The following is a 15492-nucleotide window of genomic DNA, read 5'->3' as shown; positions in this document are numbered from 1 at the left end:
TTCCCAAGGGCAGGAGGACAGTATTGATTTAGAACAGTGGTTTGCAGAAGGGCATAGTCCAAAGGGGAAAAGCTGGGAAATACTGGGTGACGAACAGCTAGAAGAGGAAACACCAGGAGAGAGACAGCTGGCAGATTCAGTGTCCTTGGAAAGCATTCCCGACCCCCTTCACCTAAGACTAGACGGGCTTTGAGAGTGATAGAACAGAGAGCGCAGCGGCAACAAGCTCAGATTACCCGACGTAGGAGTGACGTAGATTAATGGGGACGGAGGGAGTAAACCCTTACTGGGAGCAACGCCATTTCTAGAGAGAAATGCATTCCTTAGTTTCTTTAATAATCACAGCAAGAGACAAACTGGTAAGAACACTCCTTTCATTTGATTTGCTTATTTACTGCCACCGGGGGAGGGATCCGATTCCCAGAAGCCTGACAGTGCACTTGTGCTATTGGAAGAAGGTACTTAAGTTTTGGGTGGAGGCATGGCCACCCATTGCTCCAACAGTCCAGTTCGGCACATAAGCCCAGGAAGGACATAGAAAAGGGTGGGTCTTCTTTTAACACCACAACATGTCTGTCAGTATAGATTTATCATTCCCGTTAGAATCCCAGCAAACCGGACTTAAGTCTCCCATGTGAAAACAAACCTTTCATCTAAGGTCTCATCCACCCTTGTTTTTGCTCTTCTGCATCCCCCCAGGGAAAACCTGGGGTTCAGCGCTGAATTGGAACAAACAGCAATCCGTTTTTCCGCGGATGGCCATTTGTTCCAATTTAGAAATAATCCATGTTTTCCAGGGGAAAGCAGTGGGGCAAAGACAAAACTACTTGGACCCACGCCTAGAAAGCATGGGATGAGAGGGAAACCGCTTGGATGGGCCCTCTGTCACCAAGTTCCTAAAATGTAAGCATTCTCCTTAGTTTAAGAGATTGCACCTACCTTCCTGCAACAGCGAGCAAGTTTATAAGCTCTGCCAATCATCACAAGGCTCCAAATTCTCAAGAGCTCAAAAGTGAATTTCATAGACCCTTTGCAAAACTCCCGTTAACCTTTAAAAGCAGACCTAATTGTAGATTCATTTTTCATGGCAATTACACTATTTTTTAAGGTGCTAACAACAGCTGGGGCAGCGAGTCATGCAGTAGTCCAAGGTGTATTTGTGAAATAACATTTGTTTTCCATTTATTTTTGTTTGATATTTTTTAAAATTAATTTTCATTTATAACAATCCAGTAAAAGCCACATTAGTACAATACCAAATTATAATACTATTAAAAAAGCCATGTTTTCCATTTATTTTTAAGGCTTAATTTGTGGCCTCTTATTGCTCAGGAGATGGGGGAGAGGGTAAATACCAAGCGCCAAGAAACTGGTATATAGCAAACATCATTTAACCTAGCTATTGCTGCTATTCGAGCACATATGGCAAATCTTTCTGAAATATCCCACAGGTTTGCCCATCACAGTCTGTATCCTATAGACGTGTGCACATAGTCCCTGGGTCCAGGGAAGTACTTGGGGAAGGAAGTTTCCGTAGAGGTGAGTGAGAGGAGGAAGGCAGTGTGGACCTAAATAAAGTTATTCCTGTTTGAATTTACTTGAAGTGCTTGGAGTCTGATTCGAAGAAAAGCAACCTGCTTGGGAACAACACAGGAAGTTCACAAGGAACACACAAGAACGTTCTCCATCTCCAACTGTTCAAACCCCAGGCTGTTCTGACCATGAATACCATTACAAAAGTTGGGTGCTTTCCCCTCTTTATGCCGGATGGCGGCAATGGCCCAGGGTCTGGGTTCCTTTGGAGAACTGAGACGCGGCAGAGACTGTCATAGCTTTAATAAATATGGTTTATTCGCCTATTTACACCTTCAGTCTGCCTGGAGGGAATCCAGCATCTTACAGCATGGTCATTTCAAGAGGGGGCCTGACTAGTATCACAATGCCAAGAATCTGGCTCCTGTAAGAGTCTTAAGGCAGAAGGCAAGAGGAGGTAGCAGACAATCAGGAGAGGCTCCTTTAGTGCTGTGCAGTTATTGAATTGGACAAAGGCTTACTGGGAAGAAGAAACATAACTATGTCTGATTCCCCATCACTGGGGGAATACCAGTTACTACCCAGGTTTGCCTGCATCCCTAGATGAATCAGAGGCACCTTGCCTTCATACAGATTTTTCTTATGGGCCAACATAGCTAACCTTTACTTTTTAATACTGCCTTCCTCTTATTTCAGAATGAAAGAACTTACATTCATGCATGAGTACAAGAGGGGTGGTCTGCTTACGATTAGTTACTCAAGATTACCAACAACCTAGAATATCCTCTATGACTACCTCTACCCCCCCAATCCTGACCTATTTTTGTACACATCTTACTTGTGCAAGGCCATCTTGATTTGTTGCACGTGTTGGGTATTTTGATATGCTGGTGCAAAACTACAACTCATGGTTGAGTGACCCCTGCAGTGGCGTAGCGTAGTGGGGAGGGGCAGGGGGCCGTGGCCCTGGGTGCAAAATTCTGAGGGGGTACAACCAGGCACCCCCATGCAGGCCCCAGCTTCCAAGGGGAGCCCCGCTCTGGCGAAGGTGGTAGAGCAGCTCAAGCCCATAGATGGAAGTAGGCAGGCAAGAGTTGATCCCAGTGTGGCTTGGCCCAGAACTCTTCCTTGCAGGCATCGGGGGGATTTGCCTGCCAAGGGCCACATTGGCCGGCCGAGCTCCCCTCTGTGCGGGCAGGCAGGCAGTGCACCACAGCCCCGCTTTGCTCTGGTGGAGGTCCTCCAGCAGCATCAGCAGCTTACCTGCTGCGGGTGTCGGCAACCCACACTATGCCACTGGACCCCGGCACCTGAGACCCATTTTGCTCAACCTATGCAACAAACCAGGGGGGTGCAGAGCACTAGGAAAAATCCTATCCTTCTCCACATGAACATGAGCCCTCCTTGCAGTGGCAACATGCTCTGATGAGTATTAATTTAAGAAAACACAAAAATACTGAGTGACAAAGCTTGCTGGATGTTAAGAAGCAGGTTGTGTCACTGCAATGGCTAAAGCAACAGCATTGCACTGCATTTTGCAGGTAGCTTTTTCCTCCGGTATACAGCAAGAATAAAATAACTTCTCCCTGTTGGGTCTGCAGTCAAGTTCAGATCCCATCCATGGCAATGAGATGGCTCCTCTCTCAGTCTCTCATACAAGCATACATGCATATGCAGGAGACATCGGACTGCAAAGGGCATTTGGTAGCCTGGTAGAGACTAATCAAAACCAATCAATCACTGGTCTCTGGATTGAGAGGAAAGCACCAATCAAGGGACAAGAGGCCAGCTACGTGGCTCTTGAGGGAGGGGCCAGGGAATAGGAAAAAGTGACCAAAATCCAATTGTTCCAAGAGGCAGTGGGAAGGTTGAGTGCGTAAGTGCTGCGACAAACCCTGGAGATGGGAGTCATGGAGGTCTGGGAAGCTGGGCAACAGATCCAAGGTGTTCATAACGAGTTAGCCAAATTCTGAACACAAAAACCTCACTGAAGCAGGCTGAAAGGCTCATATTGATTTCGGCGAGGTTTGCCTCGTGCCTTGTATATCTGCGGTGCCCGAGAAATTACATCATGACACACTGTAACAGAGACAGACCCTGACTGTTTCACCCATGCTCCCTGGAATTGGAATACACGCACACATGAGAGTCCCTGATCTTGATATGGGACTGCAAGGGTGAAGTACTATGGTATAGAACCATTGCATCAGTTTAACTGCTGCAGAAGGACTGCAAAAGCACACATGCACCAATGAGGCAGCCTGCCAGATTTAGGCCACATTCACCTTGCACATTTAAAGCACTATGATACCATGATGTTTTGGAAGATTCTCTCTCTCTCTTTTAATTACAATTCTGTATTTGATGTGCAAGACTAATGCAGCAGGAAAAGAGACTTATAAACCCTTTACCCGGTGGGGGGTAAAAGTAAGTTTGGGATTCAGGAGAAGAATGGTGCAAGAAAGATGGGCTTGTCTTCCACTTCAACCTGCAGCTATAAAAAAATTTCCATAAAATAACCATGGCACAACTTGTGAAACTTACTGCCATCACAAAGGTCCCCGCTGCCCATTAAATTGCCTGCCAACTCTATGGCTTCCTTTTCCCCACACTGACTTAAAAAATAAAATAAAATAATGGATGGTTTTGCATTTTCCTTTAAAATAAACTCTATTCTTTACTGACTTTTCTTTGTACAGGTATATATCAGTCAGATGCCTGTAACCAGCATGTTCAACATCTCCAGCAGTAAGTAAACACCCAGGCTGCATAATTCCATTCTCTTAATGTTTTCATATTGCATTATTTCATCAGTGGTTTGTCTTTGCTTTTTGACTTCCTACTTACCCTTGCCCCACTCCTTTGCAAATGCACACAGTTTCACCGAAGTGCTCAGCTTGCCTTGCCCTCTTAGCAAATGCTCTTTTTTCATTTATGGAGTACTAGTCCTAACATTCTTAACAAGTTAAATCTTTCAGAAACATAAAGAACTTGCGCAACTTCTCTATGCCCCTTTACTACCTAATATTATCCTTCTAGAAGCACATGAAAAAGGAAGGCATTCCTGAGGTTTGTACGGCATTACCTACATGGATACTATGAATAAGATGATTATATTCCTCTCCCAAACCCTCTTCCTCAATCACCTCCAGAAATAAGCAGAACTTCCTGATCAGTATGTGTAGTTTCTAAAAAAGGATTCTTCTTCTTTTTCTCAGTTTACCATGGATAAACTCTCTTTACACCTGAATAATGTTCAGAGTGTTGACCCCGCGACAAGCAATTTCCTATGTAATGGGGGCAAATGTGTGTTGCAGTATAGGGATGAGTGAATGTGTCTCTCAGCTTCTCATTTTTCCACCCTTAAGTTCAGGTCCCCACATTTCCAAATCAGTTTGTAGATTTCTTTTTCTATCAAAGCCCTCGTGAAAATTCACCAGCATGTTAGTGCAAATTTCTGCATGCAATTTTGCCTGATATACGCAACGTTGCAAAGCAATTTTCCCCAAAACGAATCATCTCCGCATCTTATCTTTCACCGGTACATGTACATGCACATGCACACTTTACCCAATTTATATGCATGTTTGTACACATTACTTTGCTGGCAGTTTGCGCAGCAAAATTCAGAGAAGTGCGAATTTTGAAGGATGGCTGTTTCGGCTCTCATATTGTTTCATGAACAAATTTGCCTTTAAATGTGAACAGCCTCGAAGTTCTCCCTCATCCATATCATTATCCACACAGCGCTATAAAAATGAGCGAAAGAGTTATAGGAGTTTGCAGCAAATGCCGCAGGAAGTGTGCACCGAGTGTTATTTTGCCCACCAAGTGTCTTCATTCAAGCGCTCAAAGGTTTAGAAAAATCCGAGAGCCGTGCCACAGAGAAATAAGTAGCGGGGGTTTGAGAGGAGCCCCGCAAATCTAATAACTGTGGGTTTTGGCAAATGGTGGGGTAGGACTTTAGTCCCTTGTCCTTTTGCACTGAGTCTCACCCTGCAGGAAGGCATCATCACCAATGAATTCTTGATGATATTCTGATGCCTACCTGAGCCTTGGCATAGCGACAACTCATTATCCTACCTGTGCAGAAGGGGGCCCAGAACAGCAGTGAGGTTTGCATGGAAAATGAAGGATGCTTGCCCCCCTGAAAATCTGACTTATGACCAGCTTCCATTATAAGTTTTTTTTTTTGTCCTCCCTGTGTAAAGAACAACGCTTAAGCCCCGATACATACGCCCCCAGCCCCTCCAAACCGTTTTCTCTCATCACTCACCGGCTTCAGCTTGAGTTTCAGACTCATTTCTCTCTCTGTGTTGGAAGTAAGTGCTGCCTGTGTGAGCCGGGGAGCGAGACTCAGGGAGGGGAGAGGGGAGTGGTGCTGTGCTCCCTAGCCTAGACACTGGGTTGCTTACATCACTCCCCAGAATGGTGGGAAAGAGCTGTGATCACACTCAGAAATACACTACACAGGCACACACATTTCCTGACTTGCATGCATGTGGTAAGCAGGGGTTAGCTAGTAGTACTTTTGGAAACTCTTCAAGTACCACGACCCTCTCTCCTGCTTTCCATCACATATAACAACAACAACAACAACAACAACAACAATACTTGTACCCCGCCCATCTGGGCAGGCCTCCCCAGCCACTCTGGGCAGCTCCCAACAGATTATTAAAAACATGATAAAACATCAAACATTAAAAGCTTCCCTACACAGGGCTGCCTTCAGTTGTCTTCTAAAAGTCAGATAGTTGTTTATTTCCTTGACATCTGATGGGAGGGCGTTCCACAGGGCGGGCGCCACTACCGAAAAGGTCCTCTGCCTAGTTCCCTGTAACCTTACTTCTAGCAGTGAGAGAACCACCGGAAGGCCCTCAGAGCGGGACCTCAGTGTCTGGGCTGAACAATGGGGGTGGAGACGCTCCTTCAGGTATACAGGGCAGAGGCTGTTTAGGGCTTTAAAGATCCGCACCAACACTCTGAATTGTGCTCGGAAACATACTGGGAGCCAATGAAGGTCTTTCAAGACCGGTGTTATATCGTCTCAGCGGCCACTCCCAGACATACATTTACCCTAGATCCCAACTTTCAGTGCAAGGCTGGATCCGGTGTGATCTTTTTCCTCTTAAGAGGTATTCACCTGGTGAAACGTGGCCAGGATGGAATGAAATACAAAACACACAGAACAAATGCCACACACATTTTGCAGGGAAGACCCACAGTTTGATCTACCAGCTGCCAACACCTCCTTGCAGAATCATCACAACATTAAATATTTTTTGCTCACATGCTTTGGGAGGGCACAGCAAAAAGCCTCTTCAAATGGGGAACAAGCCAGGGCCACGTTTGAGGAAAGCGCTACCAATGCTACTCCTGTCTACACTCTTCAGCTCCATTTCAGGATGAACCCCAAACCTTCTTACTTTCTGTCAGTTACAATTGCAGACCTTCTCAAACCTATCTCCGCATGCAAGAAGTCTAGAGTTTTGCCAGTTTTATGCATCCACCAGCATGAGCAGAATTTGGCCTTTGGCATACCAGCAGGAAAGTGTATCAGAAGCATAATTCTATAACATGGTGTCTGATGCACCCAGCTGACTCATCATAGGTTGAGCAGCAACATCCTATGATTGTGTGAACAGGCTCCTTCCTCCCACGCCCTTTAAAAATCAAAGACTGAGACACTGGTGAAATGGTGAGGACCCTACAGGGTTTCTATTCTTTCCTCTTTCTTTTATAAAATGGTAAAGGTACCCCAGACTGTTAGGTCCAGTCGCGGACGACTCTGGGGTTGTGGCGCTCATCTCGCTCTATAGGCCGAGGGAGCTGGCATTTGTCCGCAGACAGCTTCCGGATCATGTGGCCAGCATGACTAAGCCGCTTCTGGCGAACCAGAGCAGCGCACGGAAACACCGTTTATCTTCCCGCCGGAGCGGTACCTATTTATCTACTTGCACTTTGACGTGCTTTCGAACTGCTAGGTGGGCAGGAGCAGGGACTGAATAACGGGAGCTCACCCCGTCGCAGGGATTCAAACCACCAACCTTCTGATTGGGAAGCCCTAGGCTCTGTGGTTTAGACCACAGCGCCACCTGCGTCCCTGTTTCTTTCATAGAATCACATGATTGTATTGTTGGAAAGTACCTCTGAGGGCCATCTAGTCCAAACCACTGCAATGCAGGAATCTCAACTAATTCGTCCATGACAGGTGGCCATCCAACCTCTTAAAAAACGCCAATGGATAGTCCAACACATTCCAAGGGAGTCCATTCCACTGTCAAACAGCTCTTTATGCTCCTTGTTAATTAGCAGACGTGGGTGGTGGGTGGCACTGTGGGTTAAACCACAGAGCCTAGGACTTGCTGATCAGAAGGTCAGCGGTTCGAATCCCTGCAACAGGGTGAGCTCCTGTTGCTCGGTCCCTGCTCCTGCCAACCTAGCAGTTTGAAAGCACGTCAAAGTGCAAGTAGATAAATAGGTACCGCTCCGGCGGGAAGGTAAACAGCATTTCCATGCACTGCTCCGGTTCGCTAGAAGCGGCTTAGTCATGCTGGCCACATGACCCGGAAGCTGTACGCCGGCTCCCTCGGCCAGTAAAGCAAGATGAGTGTCGCAACCCCAGAGTCGGTCACGACTGGACCCAATGGTCAGGGGTCCCTTTACCTTTACCTTAATCAGCAGACTGGCGAGCTACACACTGTGATATCATAGCAACCCCCACAGCTTTGAGAAAAGCTGTCTAGCGAAACTGCATGTATGCTTATTAGCCCACAAATGCTTGGGGATGGGAGCATTCTCTAAGACTCTCCATATGAACTGAATATTAGTTTATGTGACCCACATGCTATCAAGATCCTGTGCCTTTACCTAAGGATCTTGGGGCATCTTCCTAGAACCTTTTTCGCCTGCAGAACTAATGGCTGATGTTTACTGGCATGATGATGACTGTGGTAGATCCACGACAGCAGAGCGTTCATAGACTCTGCCCTTTCTGTCCAGCCTTCAGCAATGTCCTGTCAGCTCTAATCCTGTCACCTCCAGCCAGCTAATGACCCAGTATTGACAAGTTGGTGTCGCTACTGATCAGGCATCAATCCTGTTGCCTAGCAGCAGCTCCTGGGCTGCAACTGTTCCTGTCCTCCCTGCTCCCTGGCACCAACCCATACAAAGTCTAAGTCAATGCACTGAGAAAGCACCATGCCCTAGAGGTTGCTTTAAAGAGTTTAGGGGGAGCTATGTGCCCAGCAAAGCTTAAGACCAACCTCATGAGGTCAAATGGGTGAGAAGTCCACTAGGCTGCCATTGCTATTAAAAGTGTAAGATATGCCCTCCTGGACCAAACTAAAACTCAGTAGCTGGCCAGGTGCCTCCAGGAAGCCCCAAAGCAGGTGAGTATGAAGTTGGCCCTGCCCATGCTTTTTGTACGTAGCATCTAATACTCAGGGATACACTGTCCCTGAACATGGGAGTTTCTCTTGAGCAACTACAGCAGTACAAAGATCCATGACTTTGTTTAATCCAGTTGGGTGAGGAGCTGGGTGAGGAAACCTTTGACCCTCCAGATGTTCTAGTTACAGGTAGGTAGCCATGTTGGTCTGCTGTAGTCGAAACAAAATAAAAAAAAAATCCTTCCAGTAGCACCTTGGAGACCAACTAAGTTTGTTATTGGTATGAGCTTTTGTGTGCATGCACATTTCTTCAGATACACCGAAACAGAAGTCCCCAGACCCTTATATATAGTGAGAGGGTGGGGAGGGGTATTACTCAGATGGGCGGTGGGAATGGGTGGTTGACGACTGTTAACGACTGCAATTGGTCTTACAGGAAAAAGCAAGGGGTGAGATGGCTAAAAATAGCTTTATATAATGAGATAAGAATCCAATGTCTCTATTCAGATCAGGTCTCTCCATGGTTTTAAGTTTGGTAATAAGTTGCAATTCAGCAACTTCTCTTTCCAGTCTATTTCTGAAATTCTTTTGTAATAAAACAGCTACTTTGAGATCTTGTATAGAATGCCCTGGGAGATTGAAGTGTTCTCCTACTGGTTTCTCTGTCTTCATTCCTCCAGATGTTGTTGGAGTACAACTGCCACCAACCCTGACCATGCATGGTGGAGCTGATGGGAGTTGTAATCCAGCAAAGCCTGGAGGGTCACCCACCCCTGGATTAAACAAAATTATGGATCTTTCTACTGCTGTCTAATCCATAATAATAATAATAATAATAGTAATAGTAATAATAAACGCACCCAACACCATCTAAGCTTGTGGCCCTCGTGTGCTCTCACATTTCCCTCCTATGTTCCTGTACATCCAAGTAGGTGATAATCCAGATATCTAAAGACTAGGTTAATAGCTGAAGTGGTTAAGGATACGTCTTCTCCATTCTTCCTTGTTTCATTTTATTTTGTATCATTTTGGCCTACTTCTTGTCCTGGCATCAATTCACCTTTGGCTCCCACACTCTAAACCTGGTGGTTGGAACACTGAGGGATCCACATACCTGAGTGACCTTTTCTGTGACGTTCTGCGTGCGCTCTGTCACCTTGTGGGGTGCGATGATTTCAATCTCTGTAGTAGAGCCTGAGCGATGTTTCTCTAGGTTGAACTCCACAAAGTTGAGGGTGAACTGGGGGATCTGACTGATTGTCCTGTATCTCATAAGGTCGGAGTCTGAGGTGGAATTCTGGTTGGGCTTGACATGGGACGCCTCTGAAGGGGAAACAGGGAGGAAGGGAATTAACATTTCATCGCCAGTTTGTCAATAAAATTCACAACTGATGGCATCAGTGCCTAGAACTCCACATACTGTATGCAGGAAGTCAGAACAACTCACTTCCTACTGCCAAGGAGATAGGAGAACAGGATCAAGAGATCATTCTTGCCCCCCAACATATGGGACACTGCGGTTTTGCTTTGGTGGTATTTACCAGAAATATAAAGTTTTGAGATAAGGGACCTATATTCTATTCTGTGAGGTAGGGATACTTTGAATTAGGGAAACAGCACTGTGAAACGAGTGACAATATAGCAAAATTCAACTCTGGTCAAGGATGGCTTGGATGTCTAGTCAAACATCCAGAGGGTCACATTGGCCCTATCCCTGTTGTAAAGTCCTCCCTATCTAGTTTAGTATAAATAGATGGTAGTGGGCATCTTGCTCAAATCCCTAACAGATGCAAGAAGAGTTGAAAATACGTTACACAACTGATAAGGGTCATAAAATACATAATTTTGTGGAATCAACCCAGGAGCAGATATTCTTCAAACTTCTGTCCCTTTCCGCTCCCTCCCAGTTTAATGCTGCCTGCTGTACTGTTAATGTCAAGGGGCTGGTCACTTCCCCTTCTAAATTAAATAATTCTGGCTTCCTCACAAGCTGGAGAATATTATGGTGCCAGCTATAATCACAGAAAGGGATGCGGGTGGCGCTGTGGGTTAAACCACAGAGCCTAGGACTTGCCGATCAGAAGGTTGGCAGTTCGAATTCCTGCTACGGGCTGAGCTCCCGTTGCTCGGTCCCTGCTCCTGCCAACCTAGCAGTTCGAAAGCACGTCAAAGTGCAAGTAGATAAATAGGTACCGCTCCGGCGGGAAGGTAAACGGCGGTTTTGTGCGCTGCTCTGGTTCGCCAGAAGCGGCTTAGTCATGCTGGCCACATGACCCGGAAGCTGTACGCCGGCTCCCTCGGCCAATAAAGCGAGATGAGCGCTGCAACCCCAGAGTCGGCCACAACTGGACCTAATGGTCAGGGGTCCCTTTACCTTTATAATCACAGAGGTTATTTGGTCCATCGCTTTTGGCAGTGGCGGGGTGGCTGCTCACTGAGTATTTTTATGAATATTAAAAAGAGACCTGTGAGGGGCCAGATTAAAAATAAGGCCTATCCAAGATGTAGGTCTGGCCTGGCTAATTTGCAGTGTCTTGAAACCATGAGTTGTATATGTTTGGGGGCATGGAGCAAAATCGGAAGACAGCCAGAAGCTGTTTCCCATTTGCTCCTGCCCTCGCACAGGAATGAATGTGCCTTTCCCCTCTCCATTTCTCATCTTCTTCTGTATGTAGGGCACAGGGAGAAGGGGCAGGGAACTGAACTCCAGTTTCCTTCAGAAATCCCAACATTCAATTGAGAGATCTACCATGCAATGAACTGGACCCTTGATACGCAAGAACTTCTTTAAGTGGGTTTGTTTCCCTATAAAAAGGGGGCTTTCTAAAAGCCAAGGAAGAAATGTTTAGACATTGTCATGTGTGCAGATAACAACGCTGTCGTCAGCTTACTAAATTGGGGAGCCCCATGCCTAGCCACCTTCTGCAAGGATTATCAGGCCCCAAAAGGGAACACAATCAACAACAGCCTAATGGCACATAGTAGTTAGAATGAGTACTTGGGCATGCATGCTTTCCCCCTACCTGAGTTTGCCCTCCTTTCCCTGAATTTTCTCTGGAACTCAGACCTTGCAGCCTCCAAACTCTCCAAGGAGGAGACCTGGCGGAGGCTATGGAAGCTGCCCCCAAGATGGAACCGGCCCAAACCCCTGGCAGGGCGCGACCCTCGGAGCCCTAGAGAAGGCAGCTCTTGCGCTGGGGCGGAGTGTCGCACTTCAGTGTCAGATGCCGTCTCCAGGCTCGATCGCCTCTCCTTCCCCAGCAGTGCTTCGGTCTCAGATTGGACACAGTTCTCCACAGTCTTCAACTCCCTCAGCTTTAAGGAGTCCCCTCCAGGCTTTAAGAAAGCCAGGAAGAAAGTGTTTCATTAAGAGGAGCTCTTGAATGTTTAAAAGCAACAGAAGAGGGGAGGAACAAAGGAAGGAGAAAGGAATGGGAGGTCCTGGGCAATGGGCTGATCTCCACATTGGAGTATCTTCTCAGCGCAAGTCATTCCACTGCCTGGTTGCAAATATTTGGATGGGTGACTGACTGCCTGGGAGCCTCATGCATGGCCATGCCTTTGGTTCCATGATGGAAGAAAGGCAGGATAGGAATGCAAGGCAATATATACATAAATTTGCATCGTTCCATGTGATACTGGTGCTTCACATTTACACATACTCAAAGCATTTCACATGCATTATCTCAGTAATCTCCTCCCAACTGCTCTCTAGGTAGGTCAGTACTATCAACCCCATATTACAGATAGGGAAAATAAGACTGTGAGATCAGTGCCTTACCTAAAGCCTACCTAATGATTTAGTGTCAGAAGTGATTTGAACCAGGATCGGTTGGGTCTTTTAGCTCAAGGCTCATCCACACTTTCGCTTGACCCACATTTTGACCATATTCATGTACTGAGTAATTCCTCCTAATCCAATGTCTTTTTTGTTGTTGTTCCACCACTGTCGCCTGGGAAAATCTGATATTACCTGATGAATTGAAGCTTGATTAAATAAAATCTGTCTTTGGATTTTTCTGTACGTTTGATAAGATCTGAGTCAGTGGGTAAGATCATCTGTCCTCAAGGCACAGCCACGGAACAACAAGAAAAGGTCTCGGACCCAGGGAGAATTAATCGCTACACAATACTCTGATAATCAGTACACTGCATGCCACCACTACTTTAAAGGAACAATACATCTCTAGTTCTTATTCACTTTTTTCACTAATGGTGAATTTATATAACCAAGTCCCCCACCCCACTGAGAAAATGTCAGTAGAAGTCAATATTCCCTGCAATTCTCCTACAGTTACCTGTTCTTTAAGACATATTCCCATAGGTGAAATCACGATATGACCACAGGGAATGCAATCATTGAAACTAGCACGGCATTTTCTATGGCTAAATTTCAGTTTTATCCTGGCAACCTGCAAGTATTTCAAGAAGATGGCTTTTTTATGCCCATGGTGTCTGCCTGTATGTGGCCACATTTGTCCGTAAACACTAGCCATATGCAGTCTCTACGAGAGTTTAAAAAAGGGGGGGGACTGGAATAAGGGTGAAAAAAGGTGTCTCCCTCCTACTGAAATGCTGTTCATTTATGAGATTCACTACTACCAGGGCCTGGCATCTTTACACTGCTTATACAGTGGTGCCTCGCAAGACGAAAAGAATCCGTTCCGCGAGTCTCTTCGTCTAGCGGTTTTTTCGTCTTGCGAAACAAGCCCATTAGCGGCTTAGCGGATTAGCGCTATTAGCAGCTTAGGGGCTTAGCGGATCAGCTGATAAGCGGCTTAGCGGATCAGCTGTTAAGCGGCTTAGCGGCTTAGCGGATCAGCTGTTAAGCGGCTTAGCGGCTTAGAAAAAGGGGGGGGGAACCCGCAGGAACTCGCAAGACATTTTCGTCTTGCGAAGCAAGCCCATAGGAAATTCGTTTTGCAAAGCACCTCCAAAACAGAAAACCCTTTCGTCTAGCAGGTTTTCCGTCTTGCGAGGCATTCGTCTTGCGGGGCACCACTGTAGTGCCTTCATTACCGTAAAGAAAGCAACTCTCTAGCAGTTGTTGCTAATGTACAGGTAGTGTGATTAATATTGGCTTGTTGCAAGGAATGCTACAGAAGGCATCAATTCATTATCATTATAGGGAGGGGAGGGGAAAGAAAATGTATGCTTGCTCCTAATAAAGGTGTTTGCAGCTAGCACAGATTCTTTAGGAAGTAAAAGCCAATAGCCTCCCCTACTAAATCTGAGTCAGTAAAGCAGATAAGTCAGGTGGGCGAAAGACCTGGCTCACGGAAGGTTCAGTTCTGGGGCTTATGCAAAAGCCCGTGCCTTGAGATGAGCCAAGGGATTTGCTTTAAATAAATTAAGACATCTGGGTTCCCACCCCCACCCCCAGGCTGCAATATCTATGCAAGAGAACCCCCACCCCCACCCCAAGATCTCTGGGGTATGTGTGCATGTGGTGGACAGACAGAATGCACCAGTGGCGTAGCGTGGGTTGTCAGCACCCAGGGCAAGGCAAGTAATTTGCGTCCCCTAACCCATGGATTTATGCCCCCTAACCCTAACCCCCAGATGTTGCGCCCGGTGCGGCCGGCCCCCCCCCCCCCGCACCCCCCACGCTACGCCACTGGAATGCACCGAGATCTGCAGACAACGGAAGCGCCACCTGTGCCAAAACAGTTATGCATCAGCGAGACATGTTGCAACTTTCCCTATCATGTTGTCCTAGCAGCAGAATGGAGCCTTTCCAAAGGGAGCCCATTATCTGGAGATGCAGCAGGAACACGGCAATATATGGGGACAGTCATGGCGGTAGCAATCTGCTCATAACCCGGGTAGAGTCCACAATCAGGTTTCCGGGCACCGTGGACAATTTTAACGCAGTGACCATGCAGAAAACGATAATCTGCTTCCACTCATACACATGCACACCCCTTGGAATATCACCGGAGGAACTTGTGGGAGATTAGCAGTCAAACCTAACAAATGCATCTTCTTACTAGTTAGCATGAGAAGGGGCTATGTCCACAGAGCTGCACTGCCGATAGGCAGATACCGAGACCATAGAAATACAATTGGTAGAGAGGGCTCTGTGTGATGTCATTTCCCCTCCGCTCCTGGAGAGGAAGGAGCATGTAGTGTTTACCTGCTTCTTCTTCCTCCCTCCCTCCTTTTCATTTCACCAGTGTTGGGTACAGACATACCTCTGCTTGCTCCAGCTTTTGGCATATGCCCGAAGCTGGTAATACAGTAAATATAAGTATTTTGCCTGCATCGTGTTGACTGCTACTGTTGCTGTGAACCAATGCTTCTTATTTTTAAACTTTACAAGTTGTTGCCTGATTCTTTGCAAAGCAGGGTAGGAAAGAGAAGCCAGCTTACTTCATAGTTGGAGTTGCTCAAAACAGCCAAATTCCCATGCTTTTAATTTTTGCTGCCAAAGGTGAGATTGTTAAACTGTATTCAACCCACACACATGGGCACGTGGAGGGATAAACTGCAACTGATATATCCTCTTCCTACCGTTACTGGGCTCTCCCTGTCCCTTTTCCTGGTCCTGAAAAGATGTGTAAACTCA

At 46.5% G+C, this 15492-nt stretch overlaps 1 protein-coding gene across 5 annotated transcripts in view; it reads right to left on the bottom strand.

The window, feature by feature from the left end:
- KCNH6 (potassium voltage-gated channel subfamily H member 6) overlaps nucleotides 1-15492 on the bottom strand; it is a 126152-nt gene that overhangs the window by 35690 nt on the left and 74970 nt on the right. For 4 of the 5 annotated variants that reach the window (XM_079949292.1, XM_079949294.1, XM_079949293.1 and 1 more), the window contains 2 exons: nucleotides 11948-12260; nucleotides 10039-10247 (listed from right to left, as the gene is read on the bottom strand). In XM_079949292.1, coding sequence (XP_079805418.1) covers nucleotides 10039-10247; nucleotides 11948-12260 — 522 coding nt within the window. The remainder of the gene's footprint in view (nucleotides 1-10038; nucleotides 10248-11947; nucleotides 12261-15492) is intronic. The other variant, XM_079949296.1, reaches the window with a different exon arrangement.

The sequence above is a fragment of the Podarcis cretensis genome, assembly GCF_951804945.1.
Source record: "Podarcis cretensis genome assembly, chromosome: 13".
Classification (NCBI taxonomy): domain Eukaryota; kingdom Metazoa; phylum Chordata; class Lepidosauria; order Squamata; family Lacertidae; genus Podarcis; species Podarcis cretensis.
The sequence above is the reverse complement of the archived record's forward strand: the minus strand, read 5'-3'. Positions and strand labels throughout refer to the sequence as shown.